The sequence below is a fragment of the Ornithorhynchus anatinus genome, chromosome X1, assembly GCF_004115215.2.
Source record: "Ornithorhynchus anatinus isolate Pmale09 chromosome X1, mOrnAna1.pri.v4, whole genome shotgun sequence".
NCBI classification, from domain to species: domain Eukaryota; kingdom Metazoa; phylum Chordata; class Mammalia; order Monotremata; family Ornithorhynchidae; genus Ornithorhynchus; species Ornithorhynchus anatinus.
The window spans coordinates 80523057-80542067 of record NC_041749.1 but is presented as its reverse complement, the minus strand read 5'-3'; the positions used below and the strand labels follow the sequence as shown (position 1 = coordinate 80542067).

The 19011-nt window shown below is 53.9% G+C and overlaps 1 protein-coding gene across 1 annotated transcript in view; it reads left to right on the top strand.

Moving 5' to 3' along the window:
• The window catches only part of ATP6V0D1 (ATPase H+ transporting V0 subunit d1), a 98088-nt gene that overhangs the window by 34532 nt on the left and 44545 nt on the right, over positions 1–19011 (top strand). Inside the window, exon 2 of the mRNA XM_029052010.2 lies at positions 17521–17692. Coding sequence (XP_028907843.1) covers positions 17521–17692 — 172 coding nt within the window. The remainder of the gene's footprint in view (positions 1–17520; positions 17693–19011) is intronic.

Sequence of the window (19011 nt, the reverse complement as noted above, 5' to 3'; positions counted from 1 at the left end):
AGTTCCCAGATGCATCCATATAATGTCTTTCTCTCATTCAGTAAAGTGAAGATCATGGGCTTTATCATGAGCAGGTGTTGGCCGATCAGGAATAGGTTATTGCTGTTTTAGCTTTCCAGTCCTGTGGAGTTAAGTGATCTATGTGGCCACCGCCCCCACACCGCTCCCTTTAGGCTTTCTGCATTAGCACCTGTACATACATTGAACTCTCCCAAAGGCCACCGGGTTGTCTGTTGTTGATAAAAATCTTAGTTGATTCGCTTCTCACCGGGGCCTGTTCCGCTGAGAGCATATGTACTGTCAATGGTAGCACAGTGCTTCTGTTTTCGAGATAGGCCATTAGATGCTCACTAATGCCTCTGGGCCCGGTTGGAAGACTTGAGATAAGAGACTATTTGATTACAAAGCTGGCTCCCCAGAGCCTTTGCTCAGGACACAGAAGGCTTCATCAGGAAGTCTGGTTTTGCTCAGTGCTGCTATGTTGTCTTTGTATCTGGCTAGCTTCTGTGTACTGGTGTTGATCGATCGTCTTCCTGGACGATCGCCATCCTCATTGTGTGTTGAGCCCTGGGGTTCTGTGATGCAATGGGTGGTGGTAGTGGTTATTATTATTATTATTATTTTTACAATAATTTGGGGGATTTCATTCTGTTTGGTCCTTTGCACTATAAGGTCAAAGGCCCTCTGAGTCTGGTTAGAGTGAAGCTGGCAGTTTTTAAAGCACCTTTTTGAGCCCCCTCTCTAGACACTAAGAGGTTTGTCCCCAAATAGGGCTACTTAAGACATCAAGACACTTCAGAATGACGCTGCCATTTATTCAGCAATTGTACGTCCGTTATCCTTGGCCGCCTAGTCGAGCCAGGGAAGACCATATCTCTGGGCATCCTCTTAAGCAGCAGATAGGTGCGGCCATGCTCTTCTCCTCGTCCAACACGCTTGTTCCTTGTGGCACCACATCTGCCATTTGGACTTTGGGTTTTTCACCCCTTCGGAATTTGGCAGTGAAAGCACTGCGGGGGCATTACGTGCCATGGAAAATGACCAGGATGAGCAGGAGTGATTTTCGTTCTCCCCCATGAGCGCACATTCCCTTCCCCACCACCCCCGACCCCGGGGGAGGAAGGGTGGTGGCGGTGCTGCCTCTTCGAAGGCAACAGCTGTAGTACATCAGCAGCCTGTGGCTCCTCTGGGGCTCGGCTGTGGGGGAGGAGGGGGGCGGGGGCAGGCAGGATGGATGATGGTGGTCCCTGCTGGGGCTGCCCTCATCAGTCCCTGGAGCTCAAACCCAGCTCAGGTCCCCTAGGAGGAGCTGCCTTCCCCCGGGATTTTCTTGAAGCAAACCTGCCCCAGAAAGCAGATGGGGCTCCTGTTGTCCAGACTGGAGGGCCTGACACATGACCAGGTTGCAAGGAATGGTGTGGGACCCGGGCTTCCTGGCGCCCAGCCCAGCCCATTCTCCCCTGGAATGACTTCCCTGAGCCATTGTGGGTTTTACTGCTGCTCTTCCAGGGCTGGGGGCCCCCGCAGCTCCTCGAGGGAGTCCTCCTCGGCCAGAGGTGCTTGGGAGGGATTTGTGAGTGAACAGCTCCTTTAGGGCCGAGGCTGGGCTGGGAGGCCTGAATTGGGGGCTCCAGACGCTCAGCACTCTGCTCTCCACCCAGTCTTCCAATCCTTGAATGGCCTGCAGTCGGATTGCCTCCCACTCCTGCCTCAGAACTCACTTTCCCATACTGATTTTTTGGCTCAGCAGGGTGTGGTGTGGTGCTATCTTTCTCTCTCTCTCCACCTCCCCTCCACCCCCCCCCCCACCCCCCACCCCCGAGAGTCAGTCATCAGAGGTCAGTAGGACCCTTTTCCCGGGTCTTCCTTTTCTTAGCCCTGGCTGCTCTGGCCACCCTGGCCTCTCTGTCACATCTCCTCGGCTCAACTGCCTTGCAGTTTGAGTTGCTTGTCAGTCCGTCCCGGCTGCTTTTTCTGGAGGAAGCCAGAGAACACTTTCTGATCTCTCCACCTGGTCTGTGGTAGTGAAGAATGGCCCCTGAGGAATATTTGAGCCTCACGGAGTAGGCCTGGGGACAGTTCCTGTCCAGTTGTGAAAAGACCCAGCCCCAAACCATAATGCTTTAGTTTGAAAAGTCTGTAAGTCGCTGTTGGGGCTGTCTTTGACTGCTGGGTCCCACCTGGGCTCCCTCACATCATGAGTGAATGCCCCCCGCCCCCAACCCCCCCACCCCCGGGTGGCCCCTGGTTGAGGCAGCACTGTCTGACCTCAGCTCACCTCCCAGACAGAGTTAAAAGGCCTTGAGGTGGCATTACAGTTTGGAGAGTGGGAGGCTGTGGTTTTCCGGGTTGGGGCTCGCTGCCTCCAGAGTGGCCAGGCTCTCATTCCCAAGGCGCACTCTGCTCACGGGAATCCTGCAGCTCTGCCATTTCCTGGCAGCTGGGGAGCTCCAATGCTCTTGCCCGCAGCCCACATTTCTGAGATAGCTCAGCCTGTCAGAAAGCAGTAAAGATTTCAGACAGGCCAGTGGTGGGAGGGTGAGGGCTGCTTGGAAAGGCTGGAGTGCAGAGGAAGCTGGACTCCGTCACGCCAGCTGCTCCCGCTTTGCCCTCTCCAAAGTGCTTGTTTGGCCTCTTTCTCCCCCCCACCCCCCCACTCTGTCCCTTTCAGACCAGCCTTCGCGGCTCTGCCCCCTTCTAGATGCTTGGTGGCCCTGAATATCACTTTCTCTGCTTTTCGCTTTCCCCTCTTCTGGGTTTGGCCCTCTTGCCCTCCCCCAGTCCTCCAGGTCCCTCACATAGTTGCTGGACTATCACTAATTGTTCTTCTCCAAGAGTGTGTAGGAATGGATAACTGGGACAGCAGTGTCATGAAGGACCTTTGACCTCTGTAGCTTGGGAAGCCATCCTGTTCACCCCCAACCCCGGCCCCCAGCTCTCGAGCTCCCATGGGCTTCCCCGTGGCATCCTCAGTGACCCGTTCAGCTAGGGTGAGAGGTGTGTGGAGGGACTTTAACAGGGCCTGTACCCTGATCTTCTCTTTCCTGCAGGAGTAGTTTCCCCCCCACTACACCCTCCCACCCCCGCCCCAGCTCCTGCCAATCTCAGCCAGCCAGAGGAAGCCTCTTCAAATCACTGAGCCACTCATTTGGATCTACCCCAGGGGTGTTGGGAAGAGACAGACACACAAATGTAGAGATGTCTGGTGGCAAGAGCACTGATCTGGACCTTGCTGGGGTGGCGGAGCTGGGCCCCATCTTGGCTGCACCATTCGTGCCCTGAGGCAGATGCTGTTGTGCCAGATAAGACAGCCTGTGTTCAGGAGAAGCAGGAGAGACAGCAAGTGCTTGATACTTGGGAATCTTTTACTCCATGTGGCAGCCGACTCCTGGGGGTTCCTGGGAAGAAGCAGGTAGATGAACAGGGCATTTTCAGCTCCCTAGCTTCCTTGCCCCGGCCAAGAAGTGAGTGGGATCTCCAAAGGGAGTTGTGTAACCTCCACATTGGCCTGGGAGGAGGGCAGGGGCTACAGGAGAGAGAGGATTTGGGAGGGCAGAGGAAGAGAGAAAGGCATTTGAAATTTGAATTTATAAGCTTGGCCTGCCTGGGCAACTGGGTTGGAAGGAGAAATGCCTATCTGGTCCCCATTGTCTCCCTCCCCCTAAGGTACTCTCTGGATCCCAGGGACTTTATCTCAGAAGGTCCCATGTCCCTGCAGGGAGAGTTTAGGCTGTCAGGGCTGGCATTGGGAGGCTAACTGCATTTGGGCAGTTCTCAGTTCCAGCCCATGGCCACAGCTAGCATGGCCATCGCCCAAGGGGCTACAGTGCCTGGGAGAAGCCCGTAGAAACTGGTGGGATTGGTGGGCAAATGGGATAAATGCTGGGTTAATTCTGCCACCCAGGAACCCTTGGTTGACTCATGCCACACACCGCCTGGAGAATCCAGTTGTGTTGAACGGACTTAAAGTTTCCAGAAAGTTTGGCCCCACTTCCTCTTCTGGCTCTCGCTCTAGATGCCGTGTAACTGGCAGAGTGCTCCAGCTGTTACCAAACACTGTTCTGGCGCAGGTCTCACCGAAACCCGTGGAACTCTCCTGGAAACCTCTGGAGGGCCCCACGCAGTGCTAGCACCAGGCAGCCCTGGGCCTGCCCGGGAGGAGGTGGTGGAGAGAGCTGGGCATCTGGCCTCTGACCAGGAGGTGAGGAAGGGGCCACCAGAGAATCCCCACCCAAGACTCCTCATGGCCGGGGCTGGCCTTTTTCTCTGCCTTCTGGTGGACTGGCCTAGCGGGGAGAGGAAGAAGGGGGTGAGTTGGTTTTAGGGCCGAGGGCTCCATATTTGGGTCAGTAGTCAATTGGTCAATTGTATTTAATAATAATGTTGATATTTGTTAAGTGGTTACTATGTGCCAAGCACTGTTCTAAGCACTGGGGTAGATACAGGTAGTCATATTGTCCCACGTGGGGCTCGCAGTCTTCATCCCCATTTTACAGATGAAGTAACTGAGGCACAGAGAAATTAAGTGACTTGCCCAAGGTCACAGTTGACAAGTGGCAGAGCTGGGATTAGAACCCACAACCTCTGACTCCCAAGCCCATGCTCTTTCCACTAAGCCACAGTGCTCCACGTGCTTCAGGTGAAGCTTTGGGGCTCATGACTGTGCTTCACGTGTGCTTCTCGCTGCTTCACGTATTCATTGAGCGCTCCCTGTGAACTGAGCACTGTATTAAGTGCTTGGGAGAGTAGAACAGGCACATTCCCTGCCCACAGAGAGCTTATAGAGAAGCAGCATGGCTCAGTGGAAAGAGCCTGGGCTTGGGAGTCAGAGGTCATGGGTTCGAATCCTGACTCTGCCACTTGTCAGCTGTGTGACTGTGGGCAAGTCACTTAACTTCTCTGTCCCTCAGATACCTCATCTGTAAAATGGGGATTAACTGTGAGTCTCACGTGGGACAACCTGATTACCCTGTATCTACCCCAGCGCTTAGAACAGTGCTCTGCACATAGTAAGTGCTTAAATACCAACAAATGCCAACATTATTATAGTCTAGAGGGGAAGGTGAAGATTAATATAAATAAATTACAGATATGTATATATGTGCTGTGGGGTTGGGATGGGGGATGAATCAAAGGAGCAAGTCAGGGTGACGCAGAAGGGAGTGAGAGAAAAGGAAAAGAGGGCTGAGTCAGGGAAGGCCTCTTGGAGGAGATGTGCCTTCAATAAGGCTTTGAGGGAGGGGAGAGTAATTGTCTTTTGGGTATGAGGAAGGAGGGCGTTCCAGGCCAGAGGCAGGATGTGGGCGAGAGGTCAGTGGTGAGATAGATGAGATCGAGGTACAGTGAGAAGGTTAGCATTAGAGGAGCGAAGTGTGCGGGCTGGGTGGTAGTAGGAGAGTAGTGAGGTGAGAGGGCTTGTGCAGCAGAAAATTACAAGGCCCACCTAGGAGACTGATTCAGGGCCCATGGGCAGGGTCTAGCTCTAGGGCCAGTGCCAGGTTTCTGCCCTATCATACCTGGGCTCTGACACCTCTGAGGCTGAAGGGGAAGGAGTCATGGGTTCTCACCTGTGTAGTCTCTCTCAGCACTTGGGACGGTGCTCTGCACACAGAAAACACTTAATAAATACCACTATTAAGCTAGTGGCTCGGTTACTACTTTAACCACTCCCTGAGATGGGCAGAAGCAACATTCTCCACCCCGCTGTCCTGGTGACGGAAGAGCTGGTGGCTGGTGACATCCTATTGAAATGTGAGTTGCTTTCAATGCCCCCGTGGGGTCCAACTGTTCTTTCCAACTTGGACTGGTTCTGCCACCTTGACATTATCTGACATCTGGGACCAGAGTTCAGGTGCTGCCTGTTTGGGCACTTGGCCCAGGTGGCTGGGAACGGGAGCCTATCTCATGGCATCCCGGGGTCATTTCAGGAGGAGGTTAGGGCGGCAAATGGGGTGGGAGGAGCGGCACAAAGGGAGACGATAGACTGTGGAGATCAAAGCAGGGGAAGTCGAGGGGCTCCGGGCCTCGTAGGCAGGCTTCCTTGGGGGTGGTAGTCAGAGGGGGCCTAGACACCCCATTCGTCCTTGGATGAGAGTCCGGTCCATGATAGGCAGATCTCTTTAGCCCGAGAACCCTGGCTGATTTGTAATATTTCAGACTGCCAGGGCAGCTCTGTCTCTTTGCCGCGAGGGAGTTCCTCCCTAGGTGGCATGGGCAGAGGGAACCTCCTCGGGGAGGGCTCTAATGACCCCAGTGTCCCCATCCTCTGCCCTCTCTGTCAGCCCTAGTGGGGTGGAAGCGTGCTCCCTGCGCCCTGGCATGCCCTGATTTTCCGCACTCTGACATGACTGAAAGGCCTGAGACGTGAAACCAAATTCAAAATGTAGTGACAAAGGAATGAGAACTCGGTGTCCTCTCCGAGGCTGGACTGTGCTGGCTCTGCCATGTGCCAAGTGAAACCGAGTAATGTACAGTCAAAGGTGCCAAGGGCTGTTTCCAGGTTTTTCCAAAGACCTGAGGGCCCCTGCCAGCCCCAGGACTTTAGCTAAGCCAGGGCTGCCCTTGCTGGTCTCCTCCGGGACTCGTATACCGCAGCCGCCGGAGCCCACGTACTGATGCTTCCGACCGTGTTGGCTTTGTTGGATCGTTCAGGAGAGGAGCCACGGCCTTTGGACCTGCGGCAGTCGGCCCTGCTTTAATAATAATAATAATGTTGGTATTTAAGTGCTTACTATGTGCAGAGCACTGTTCTAAGCGCTGGGGTAGATACAGGGTCATCAGGTCAACTGAGGCCCAGAGAAGTGAAGTGACTTGCCCACAGTCACACAGCTGACAAAGGGCAGAGCCGGGATACGAACCCATGACCTCTGACTCCCAAGCCCGGGCTCTTTCCCCTGAGCCACGCTGCTTCCCCCCCTTTAGGTTAGCGCTCTGTTGGCTCAGGCCTCTGCTTGATTTCTCCCCCCAATCCCGGCCCCCCGCCCCACCAGTCCCTCATTCAGAGTCACAGACAGCATTGGCCGAGCCCCGGGCTCGGGAGCGGAGCGGGTCAGCAGCCACCTTGAAGCAATCATTCTGGGAGCAACTGTGGGAGGGCTTTTCGCTGCCCAGGAAACTGGCTTCGACAGGGGGCTGCTCACGTGGCTCAGTGGAAAGAGCACGGGCCCTGGAATCAGCGCTCATGTGTTCGAATCCCAGCTCTGCCACTTGTCGGCTGTGTGACTGTGGGCAAGTCACTTAACTTCTCTGTGCCTCAGTTCCCTCATCTGTAAAATGGGGATTAAGACTGTGAGCCCCACGTGGGACAACCTGATTCCCCTATGTCTACCCCAGCGCTTAGAACAGTGCTCGGCACATAGTAAGTGCTTAACAAATACCAACATTATTATTACCTGGTACCATCTGGCTGGACCGAGGCCAACAGTGAATAATCTTTTAGAGCACCTTAGCTATCTAGGTGGCTGTGTTTCTGAGGCCCTAGAGTTTCTGGCATGGCTGGGTGTTTTTTCTGTGATTCAGCAATTGAGGAGCCACTGAGGAGCCACTGAGAATCCTGGCTAGCGGATTCGGCGGGCCTGATCCCTCAGGGAGAGGGCCTCTTCTGGTTGCTGCCTCCCTCCTCCCCACCACGTGGGCATGCGTGTGCACTCGCGCGCACACACAAATCCTCATGTGAGCAAAGGGCCGATTTGAGACGGCTGAGGCCTCCCTCAGAATGTTTTTGCTCTGCTCCAGAGGGTCTGGGGAAGCTGCTGCTGCTGCTGCATCCTGCCTAAGCTTTCCTCCCTACAAACAGTGGGGGTTTGGGAGCCAGGAGCCTGGTTTTTTCTCTGATTTAGATGACTTCTTGCTGTACTGACTCAGTTTCCCCATCTTCATTAGACATGCTAACCCTCCCTTTCTGCCTGGGGTGACAAGGAAGAGTGCTTGGAGCTGCTCCCCAGGTCAGCCCAGATTAACTGTTCCAGTGCTGAGATCCCCCGCAGTCCCCCTTCCCCTTTTCCCCTGCAGCAGGACTTCCAGATGTGCAGCCCCACCCCCCTAGCCCCAAGGGAACGTCACATCTGCTGCAGCAGAACAGAGACGGGAGGAACATTCATGCTCTGAGCTCCGTGAAGAAGCTGAGGACACAGTGTTTCCCAAATCCAAGCTCCTTCCCCCTCACCCCTCCTATCCTTGGGGGCAGGGGCAGGGCAGATGTCCCATTGCCTGGCCATTTGGTAATTCTTTTCCCTTTCCCGTGGGGTCAGAGCCCATTAAACCTCTCAGGAACCGGCAGGATCATGAAGCGGAAGCACCGACGCTAATTAATTCATCCTTTTTATTTCCCCCAATGAGCCTGACTGGCCCAGTTTCCCCCCGCTATGGAAACTCCATCCGCCTTCTCTCACAAGGGTGAGGGGAACGGTCAGGGGGACGCTTCCGCCTGCTGGTCCCGGCTTGAGAGCAGTTGTGCCAGAGGTATCGCCCACCTTCCAAGCACTCCAGCCGCAGGAGAAAGGCCTCCTCAGAAACTCGTGGCTCCCTCTGGCAGTTGGTTCTATCTGTAGCTGATGTCCCCTCCAGGATGGCTGGGTCACCAGCATCCTGACCAGCTACTAGCCCATGACTCAGTTGCATTCCCCCCTTCATCCCAATTGGTGGTCCCTGGGGGTGGGGGCTGGGGTGCAAATTTTGCTTTACCGGAAATAAATTTTGTTGCGGCATCCTCAACTGGGATTCAGGTAAGACCCCTCCTAACACTGCCCCCTCTCCTTCCTGGCCCTCTTCCTCCTCCCCACTGCACCTTTATAAAAATATTTCCCAGTGGCTTCTGTGCCCTCTTCCCCTGCCTCCTGAATGCCCCTTCCCCCCACCCCTGCTATCCCAATCCGGTGCCACTTAAAAAAAAAAAAAAGTCTTTTAAACTTGTCTCATCACCACGAGCCCTTCTCTGGCCTGCAGACCCCAAGCCTGCTCCAGCTGCAAGGCCTGGGCCGGGGTGGAGGAAGGGACCATCACCGATCCCGCCCCAGCCCGAGGCAGTATCTATGGCCGTGGTGATCCTGAGATCCGCAAGCCGGGAAAGGGGCCAGGCCAACGTGCTGAAGCACAGGTCAGAAGTGCAGAAGACAATGTCTACTGGATGGGTGAATGGGACAAGGGGATTGGGGATGAGGACGGGGATTGGTTGGCTGGGGGAACGACAGGTGAAACCATTTTTAAAGTTGTGCTGTCAGGGGAGAAGGGGGAAGAGAGTTTAAAGAGAGGCAGGAGAGGATTGGGGTTTGTTGACCCGATCACCAGCCGGGGATACCAGGTGGGGTGACGCAACAAATTTTGAATGAGGTAAAAGGGGGCCCTGCTGTGGTTGGAATCTAAGCTATAAACCTTAGCTGCACTCCCAGGTTTCCAGTCTTCTCTCTCCAGGTTTGCCAGATCCCACTGACCCATTTCACCTTCCGCTGGCCCAGAACTCCAGACAAGTATACTCTTCCTTCTCACCAGGGATGGGTTCAATTACCATCAGTCTCCAACCAGTTCAGACCCTTTTTTTGCATCTTCCAGCAAGAAGAGGGGAAACTCTGAGGCCAGGAATAAGGTTAGGGATGAAGCTGGGAATAGGACTCTGGGAGGGCGAGTCCTGGCCTTACAATCTGGAATCCAGCCATTAGCATCCACTGGGAAATGAAGCCAACTCCTCTCTTGCCCTATTTGAGGCCTACACAGGCCTAGTCTGCCTGGATATGTCTCTGTTGGGTCACCTCTGTTCTCTACTCCTCCCCCATCGAGAACAACCCCTCTCCCCTTCCCCCCTCCCAAGTCTTCTTTCTTGCCGAGAGCTCGAATAGTTCACTTTGGTGTGTGGGCTTCAGTGGTTTAAACTGGCACTTTGGATTCTGGGAAATCTGGGAGCAATGTTTCAGGCCATATTCTTCCCACATCTGGTTCCACTAAACAATCCCCTCTTCCTGAAAACCCCTGGAATCCCTAGGAGAGCGTTCTTGTCTGACCTCGGAAAAGCAGAAGTGAAAGTCCAGGGAACATGCTGTCCTCTTCACACTGCATAGCAGATGAGTCAAAGTGGCTCATTAACTTTGGGACCTAGTTGCTGATCCTGGAAAGGGAGAGAAGCCAACCCTGACTGCCCCAACTTGCTCTTGCTCCAGAAAGGCAACCGGCACTTGGCGAATCCTGGAGGATGACCTTGGAACATTGTTCCAATGGGTTGGACTGGGCCCCTTTCACGCAGTTCGCTCATTCGGAACCAGATTCCTGCTTTCCAGGTGTGTTGAAGGCCTTTTGGGCAGCAACTTTGAGTCTGGCTCCCAGGAAGCAGAGATGCCCGCCGGGCTCGGGTCTGGGCCCTGGTGGAGCAGAGGATGGCCAAGGACCTCGGCTGAGAGATGCTGATTATCGAACAGATGTGTTCAGTGCTCTGAGGTCAAGGTTTGCCTGTTACCCGGGACATGATCCCAAGCGATTCCAGTGGAGCTGTGGCCTAAAGCATCCAGGTTGACAGACCGAACGTTGCTCGGTGCCAACTCCGTTGCTACTCACGCTGACGCATTGGCCGAGAAAACCATGAACCTAAGTCCCAACCGGTTTCATTAGATTTGAAATGAGGGAGCTCTCCAAGAAGGACCCAATCAGGGTGATGTTAAAAGGGCCAACTGATGGAGGAGTAATAATAATAACAGTTGTGGTATTTACTCAGCGCTTACTAAGTGCCAGGCACTGTACTAAGTGCTGGGGTGACTACAAGCAAATTGAGCTGGGCACAGGCCCTGTCCCATATGGGGTTCACAATCTTAATCCCCATTTTACAGGTGAGGTAACTGAGGCACAGAGAAGTTAAGTGACTTGCTCATGGTCACACTGCAAATAAGTGGCAGAACGAGGATTAGCACCCAGATTCTTCTGACTCCCAGGCCGGTGCTTTATAAATGGAGATGGGAGAATTGCCCAGTTCCCACCCTGGACCAACTGCTCCACTGGCTGGAGCGTACAGGTATGGGCAGCCCCGTTGCTGACGTTGACGATACGAAAACCCAGGGAGGTTTTTTCGGCTCCACCCAGCCAGTCTTGTTGAATATCTCTGCCCCAGGAAGGAAGGCCAGGTTCTCTTGCTGCAGCTCTCACTATGGATGAACTGGTAATCCATACTGTTGGGCTTGACTGCATCTTCTTAAGGTTCTCCACAGAGACTGTTTTCAATCCCTGCCATTCCGTTCGTGGCCTTTGTTTTGTTCTGATACCTGGGCTGTTATAGTGCCAAGCGAAATTCGGAAATTTGTAACAGTGTCCTGTTTCTTTGGGCTCCTTGCATGCTGGCCTTCTGATGCTCGTGAACAGACCACCAAAGCGAAGAGGAGATATTGGATGTTGAAAGGGCTTAACTCCTTCTCTTCACCTCTGCTATCACATGCACACCCTTGTGCATGCACACAAACAAGCACACAGCTCTGGAGGACAGAAGTCATTGTATCAGGCTGGTGAAGAAAGGAGAATGGACTGCTGGACCAGGTGCAGATCTCCTGTTTGCAGTTGCTGAGGTGTCAGCGTTAGCCTGATCCAGCATAGTCCAGTCCACTGCAGTGAGTGTCTTTGAGGGGCGGGAAGGGAGGGGGCAGTTTCCAGGCACGACCTAAGAACTTTTGCTGTAGTGTGTTTCTGGGCTTGTCACAGAACCCTTCAGGTCTTTACTGCTTGATCTATAAAGTGGGGAGACTAGTGTCAACCTACCTTCCAAAAGAGCAGGGCCTCTGAGGCAAAAAAAAAATGAAGAGTTGGGGTTGATTCTCTTGAGAAAAGATGGCTGAGGTGGGGATGAATGGGCTTCAAATCAATGAAGGGTGGTTCTCCATCTCCACAAAAGGAGATGGGCTTAAGTGACCACCAGAGGGATTTGAGTAGACAATAAGGAAGAATTTCCTGATGGTGAAGATGATGATGATGATGATGATGATGACTGCCGGTACTACTACCTGACCCATAAAGATTACGAAGCCTCCTTACCTGGAGAGCTATGTGAATGAGAGAACTGCTTCTCCCTCCCCCGCTGTCTCTCTAATTCAAGTGTGGGGCTGCCTGGAGGTGGAGGGTACCCTGGCAAGATAACCTCTGGGACGTCCCTTTCCGGACTCTGCTAGCCCCGTGTAGCCGATCTATCCGTCAGGGCCTGGGGCAGTGGCGAGGGCCCCAGACCCGGCCTTATTCCAAGACCTTGAATTGGAAGCTGCCTTTTAGGGGGACTCGGGCAGGTCATTGTGACCACATTCTTCCCCCCTTCCCCCTCCCACACACACACCGGAGGCAGCAGCAATGACTTCCAGACCTCTGGTCCCCACTCTTCTGCAGGCAGTCACACCCACACCCCACATGCCTGCCTCTCACAGAGCCAGGCTTCAGGGCTGCTCATCAAGTTGGGGAGAACCCAAAGAGATGGCAAGCACAGCGTGGCCCAGGGTGACTCAGTCGCCCATCCTCCACCCCAGCCCCACCACCACGGTAGGATCTGAAGGCTGCATCGCTGATCAAAAAGAAGGCTCTGACTTGAAACAATTCTGCTGCTGTCTCGTCTCATCGTGCTGGATCTGGATGAGGGTCAGGGCAAGTTCAGGGCTTGTGTGTGGTCTCCAAGTCTCTGTCCTGGATGATGGAAAGCCTCCTCTTGAGACTCACGAAGGGTTTAGCTGGACTCGGCTCTGAGACTGATTCCCCAGCTCCTCCTGGGCTCCGCTGTCCCCTCGCCTCAGTTCAATGGGATCCGTGGGCCAGTGACAGTGTCTGGAACAGTTCAGCCACAGCTCTCCCTGTGGCTTTCCTAATTAATTTTTTGGTAATGAAGGCTTCTCAAGCCATTGACGTGATTCTCTGCAAAATCCCATTTGGTTTGGTTTTCTCCCCTCAAAGAAGAATCGCCTACAGAAGGGGCCAGGAGGCTTCTAGCGCTTTTCTCCACCCCAGCCAGTCTCAGAGCTCACAAGGTGCAGACTCAGCTCTGCAGGATGGATCGCCTGCATTGACCCGGGTTGGGCTTGCCTGCTCCATTTGGCAGGGAAGGGTGGGGGATGGGTGGCTGTCAGTTCAGGGGTGCGGGGGTCACTTTATAAGGCTGAGATTCATGTTCTCGTCTTTTTTCTTTTTTAAAAAAAAAGCTCCACCCAACTTTTCCAAGGAGCGGGAAGCCCATTTTGAGTTAGGGAAGCTGGAGGAGGAAACGAGGTGCCTGCCCTGCCCTGTGGGCATTGAGGCTCTGGGAGTCTGGGTTCCCAGACTGAGCCTGTCAGTTGCTCCTGTCGTAGTGCCCTTTGGCTGCTCTTTCACCAGAGCTTGCAGGCCCCTGAGCCCAGCCACCACTGAGACCCTGGACTGAGAGAGACCAGTTCCTTTGACTGCCTCTTCTGGTCCTGGTGTGGGAAGGAAGCAGAATGGCCTAGTGAAGAGAGAGAATGGGCCTGGGAGTTAGAGGACCTGAGTTCCAATCCCAGCCCTGCCACTTGTCTGCTGTGTGACTTTAGACAAGTGACTTCACTTCTCTATGTCTATTATCTCAACTGTAAAATGAGGTTTAAGACTGTGAGACCCATGTTGGACAGGGACTGTGTCCAACCTGATTAGCCTGTACCTGCCCAGGTGCTTAGTACTGGGCCTCTCACATAGTAAGGAAATACCATAAAACAGAAGGGGCCCCTCCTGACTCTCTCCAGAATGACTGCTTTCGAGTCCCTGTGACTGATGGATGGATCAATCTGGATCTGGTCCCCCTCTGGGAAGGGTCTGGAGTCTGACCCTGCCCTGAGGGCAGAGAGCTGGATGGAGGGAGCTTTTCCTAAAACACTGGGATTTCCTCATGTGGCTTTTGGGAAGGCCTGTTTTATTAACTATATTGAAGCTGGTTTGGCCCAGAGATAAGGAGTGATGTCTTATCAGCCCAGTGTATACGCTGGACAAACAGAGAAGAGGGTTGGCAGCTGTTCGAATGGATTGCATTGTACCTGACACTGACCTGGAGTATACAATGTTCTCGTCTTAAATTCTTCTCCACTGTAAACCTCCAATACTGAGCTGAGAGGCTGGCAGAGGAAAAGCTGCTACTATGCGGAGGGAAAACTGCTATGACTCTGTGGCCATATCCCAATGGTTTGGCATCTCCAGGTGGGTTGGGCTTGACTTCTTTGTGACTCAGCTTGGTGGAGGTGGGTCAAGAAGCTACAGCCTGGCAACCAGACTTACCCACTTTTCTTCCATTGCTCCCACATCTGTGTGACCTTCCTCAGTAATCTCTGTGCAATCATTCTCAAGCCACTGTGGGCAGGGTTGCTGGATCAAAGACAGAGAGAGGGACTTGAATTGGACTCATTCATTCATTCAATAGTATTTATTGAGCGCTTACTATGTGCAGAGCACTGTACTAAGTGCTTGGAATGTACAGTTCGGCAACAGAGACAATCCCTGCCCAATGATGGGCTTACAGTCTAATCAGGGGAGACAGACGGACAAAAACAAGACAACATAATCACGATAAATAGAATCAAGGGGATGTACACCTCATTAACAAAATAAATAGGGTAATAATATATACAAATGAGCACAGTGCTGAGGGGAGGGGAAGGGAGAGGGGAAGGAGCAGAGGGCAAGGAGGCTTAGCTGAGGGGAGGCGAAGGGGGAAAGGGGGAGGGAGCAGAGGGCGGAGGGGGAGCAGAGAGGGAGCAGAGGGAAAAGGGGAAGCTCAGTCTGGGAAGGCCTCTTGGAGGAGGTGAGCTCTCAGTAGGGCTGACTCGTGACCTGGTGTCTTCCTCTCTGTCCCAGCATCACAGAAACGTCAACAAAATCCTCATGTGACAAATTCTTTGGAAAGAGGGGAACCCTGAGATGTGACTTCCATCCCCCCTAAAAGCGTGACTTTAAAGCACTTCCTTTATTCATCCCCCTTCCCAACCTCACAGCACTTCATACTACAATTTTATTTATATTAATGGCTGTCTGCCCCTCTAGACTTTGTTTATTGTGGGCAGGGAATGCATCGTATTGTACTCTTCCCTAATGCTTAGTACAGTGCTCTGGACACAGTAAGGACTCAATAAATACAATTAACTTACCCAGGGAAGGTTGAGAGAAGAAAGAGAGTCCAGAGTGCACCCCAGTGGAGAGGGTTCCCCCTGCCTCTGCTTCATTGAGATTCCCTTAATCCCTCATTGCAATGGGAGATTGCAACCCAAGGACTTTGGCAGCTAAAGTCTGCATCTTGAGTTGTATTCAAAAGTCAAAAGGCAAATGGGTAGGCTGCAGTCTGGACTTCTAAACACCAAACCCGAACCCTGGAACTGGAGCCAGTAGATCCTGGACTCTAGGCTGCTGGGCTCTGACCCAGCTAGAGAGTTCTCTCTGATCCCCCACACCACCTTCAGACTAGGCTGAGTTTAGATTTAGTCTCTTTTCTTGTCCCACTGCTGGGAGAGTGGTTAGAGGTGGCCAGCACAATGAGCTTTGGGGCCTTCTGGTTACCATCCACACACTAGACTGACTGTGGCCTTGGTGGAGGAGGGAGAGAATTGCAGTAGGTGAGGAATCACCCAGATCTCTGCCTTCAGTGTCTCCAGGAATTAGAAACTGAGCCACTCCTTCCCACTGAGGGTTGGGCGCACCGGCTGACTTGACTTTGGAATTGGCTGGAGTGTCCTGGAGAGGAAGTGTGTTATGATCCCTGGGGTGATGTGCGCCCAGGGACCATCTCAGGACCTGCGTAACTGTATCGGAGCACGGCCTGCGATATCGCAGGTTAGGTTGTGTCACTTGGTTAAAGGGCAGTCACCACCACCCGCCAACACCGTGCCTGTGCTCCTTCCAAGTTCTTGTTCCAGTGTTCTTCGACTGCTTTTCCTCCCAGCCCCTGAGCAGACTAGATAAGGCAGACGAGATTGGGGCATTTGCCGGTTTGCGGTCCCAAGCTTCTTTTCTGCCTTCAGTTTTTCTTTCCTGGATAGATGCCTTTGGCAGAGGCTCTCACTGTGCATGTCTTGGTCAGATGTTTCCAGTCTCTTTCCAGGACCTCGTTCTGCAGCAGCACTCAGCAGCCCCAGAACGTGCTGTAGCGGCTGGCTGCCGGAGAGAGGTCAGACTTATTCAGACTGGGCTCGTGGGTTTGGGCCGTGTTGGGGGCTTTGGATCCTTCCAGATGCTGAACTCTGGCTCTTCTCACTGGGGGTGAGGGGGGTCTAGTTACTGGGATGCTTCAGTCCCAGAGTGGGGGGCAGTGGGAGGGGGGGCACAAGTGAATTGCTCATGGGAAAAGCCATCCAGGAGGCTGCTGGGACCATAAGAGACCTGGTCCCCAGGTGGGCTCCCTACCTTTCCTTTTCCCCATTTCTGGCAACTCCTTTGGTTAGCCCTCTTGGGCCAGGTGTGGGGACATGAGGAAGGTGCTTGAGTGAGAGGGGAATGAGGCTGGTCTCCAGCAGGTTAGCTCCAGGAACCGCCACAGGCCAGACGGTCCCAGGGTAAGTAGCACCTCCGCCTTTCTGCAGGAGCGGCTGTTGGGGGGCCTGGCAGGAGGCCGAGAAGCCTACTCCAAAACTGCCGCCGCCCTCCTTTCCTGGGGAAACCGGCAGCCCTGAAACACAGCTGATCTGCCTCTGACCTTGGGGTTGGGGGTGTGTGGGGGGAGGGGAAGGGCGGGGCGAGAGGATGGGTTTGGGACATGAGATTTTTTGGAAGACTCCCCACTGGGGACTAGCTGGGAGTCGGGTCTGGGATGGCCGGCTGTTGCGGCCCTCCCCGGAGTCAAGGGTCGGTTCCCAATTTGGGCTGAAGAACAGGACTGTGTCTCTGGGCCCCTGGTGGACTGAAATTCTTGGGGTTGATTGAGCTGAGACTGACAGGAGACCCTTACCCGACTAGCTCTCCTCTTTCTTGTGGCCAGGCATGGCCGAGCCCAACTTGACTTCTGCAGCAGAGGGATTTTAGGTTTCTGAGGTCCCATGCACATGCCAGCTGGGTCGCCCCTAGGCTGCAGCAGATTGGGACGGGGGGCCTCAGCCCTCCCAGCCAGCAACAGAGCTGTTTGGTGGAACCAAATCTGTCCTGGAACCGACGGCTCCAGGGGCTCGGGTTGGGGCCAAGGGGTGGGGGCTAGGGGAGTGGTTTAAGGGTGTAACTACTGCACTGGCAAGTAGCTCCACTCCTTAAATCCCCTTCCCTCCTCCCAAACCTCCCCACCCTGGACCGACAGCCCCACACTGGGCAATCTGCCCCAGACCCCACCCTCTCTTAGGGATGCCCCCTTGGGTGCAATGCAATCTGGCCCATACCCAGTAGTCCAGCCCTCTTGCAGGTACCTGCAGGAATGGCCTGCCTGTCAGACGAGCGGGCACACGCAATGTTCCCACTGTCCGTGTTTGAGTCCAGAGACTGGGAAGTTTTGGCAGCTTGCTCGATGAGGCCTGACGTGGCAAGGACTCAGCCACCTGGGCCCCCGTGGGGCTCGAGAGGGGGAGAAGTCTGTACATGCTGACCAACCCTCTACCTTTTGTGTTTCAGACCTAAAGCTGCACCTGCAGAGCACGGATTACGGAAACTTCCTGGCCAATGAGGCTTCGCCGCTCACGGTTTCTGTCATTGATGACAAGCTGAAAGAGAAAATGGTGGTGGAGTTCCGGCACATGCGGAACCACGCCTATGAGCCGCTGGCCAGTTTCCTGGACTTCATCACGTAAGGATGTTTGCTCTTGGACCGGTTGGCGGGGAGAGTTGGTCTCCCCCGCTCCTCCCTCAGGAGCCTGAGGGTCACGGGTCCCTGGGTCGGGGAGGGCCCGAGTGCACAGGTAGTCTGGGCCACTGGTAAGTCTGGACTCAACGAGCCACACCGCCGCTACCTTACTCTACCGTATGAAACAACCAAGAGGTTTTGGTAGTGCCTGGCAGTGTCACATAGAACCGCAGTTGGCTTTCCCTCGTCTTTGCAACCTCCCCGGACAATGAAGAGCACTGGAAGATGATGTCCTCCAGGCGGGCCGAACCATCTCTGCTTCCCCACCCTGATGGGGTGGGGAGAGGGGGCCCTGGGGTTTCAGTACAGGAATCATTTCTGCGGCCGATGAGCTCACAGGTCCCCAGTCTGGCCAAACCTGAAGCTGAACACTGTGAGCTGCCTGGGTTCTTAGAGTTGAGTGGGTGTCGGTCAGCAGGATGTATTGAGCAGCCACGTAGACGGGGACTATTTAGGCAGGGTGGTGTGTGATTGAGAAGTGATGTGATCCCTGCCCTCAAGGAGGTGGGCGGTCTGATTCGTAGCACTAGATAATGATGAGTGAATTCAGGGGGAGGACCGTGTGGTAGGTTGTGCCGGCAGCTGGGTGGATCGGCAGGGTTCATCAGAAAAGACTTCTGGGAGGGAGGTGGCCTTAAAGCTGTGATGGAAAGGAAAGAAAAGGAATGTAGTCTGGAGAATGGGAGCAGGGAAGCTACTTCATGGGTATGACTGGGCCAAGGCAGTCCATCCACCTCTGCATCAAACAGAAACCTTTTACCAGTTGGTTTTCAAGACACTCAATCAGCTCACCCCCTCCTATTTCACCTCCCCTATCTGCAACTACAGCCCAGCCTGCGCACTTCACTCATCTAACACCAACCTACTCACTGTGCCTCGATCTCTTCTGTCTTGCAGCCCATCCCTTGCCCATGGCGGACCACCACTCTCCCCCCTTTCAAAGGTCTTTTTTTGGCTAATGTGGGGTTTTTTTTTTAATTTTTTTAAGTGGTATATGTTGAGCATGTGCTTACTGCATGCCAGGCATTCTACTAAGTGCTGGGGTAGATACAAGATAATTAGGTTGGACACAGTCTGTGTTCCACAGGGAGCTCATAGTATTAATCCCTGTTTACAGATGAGGTAACTGAGGCACAGAGAAGTTAAGTGACTTGTCCAAAGTCACACAGCTGACAAGTGGCAGAGGAGGGATTAGATCCCACGACCTCTGACTCCCAAGCCCGTGCTCTTTCCACTAAACCTCACTGCTTCTCGAGATATCA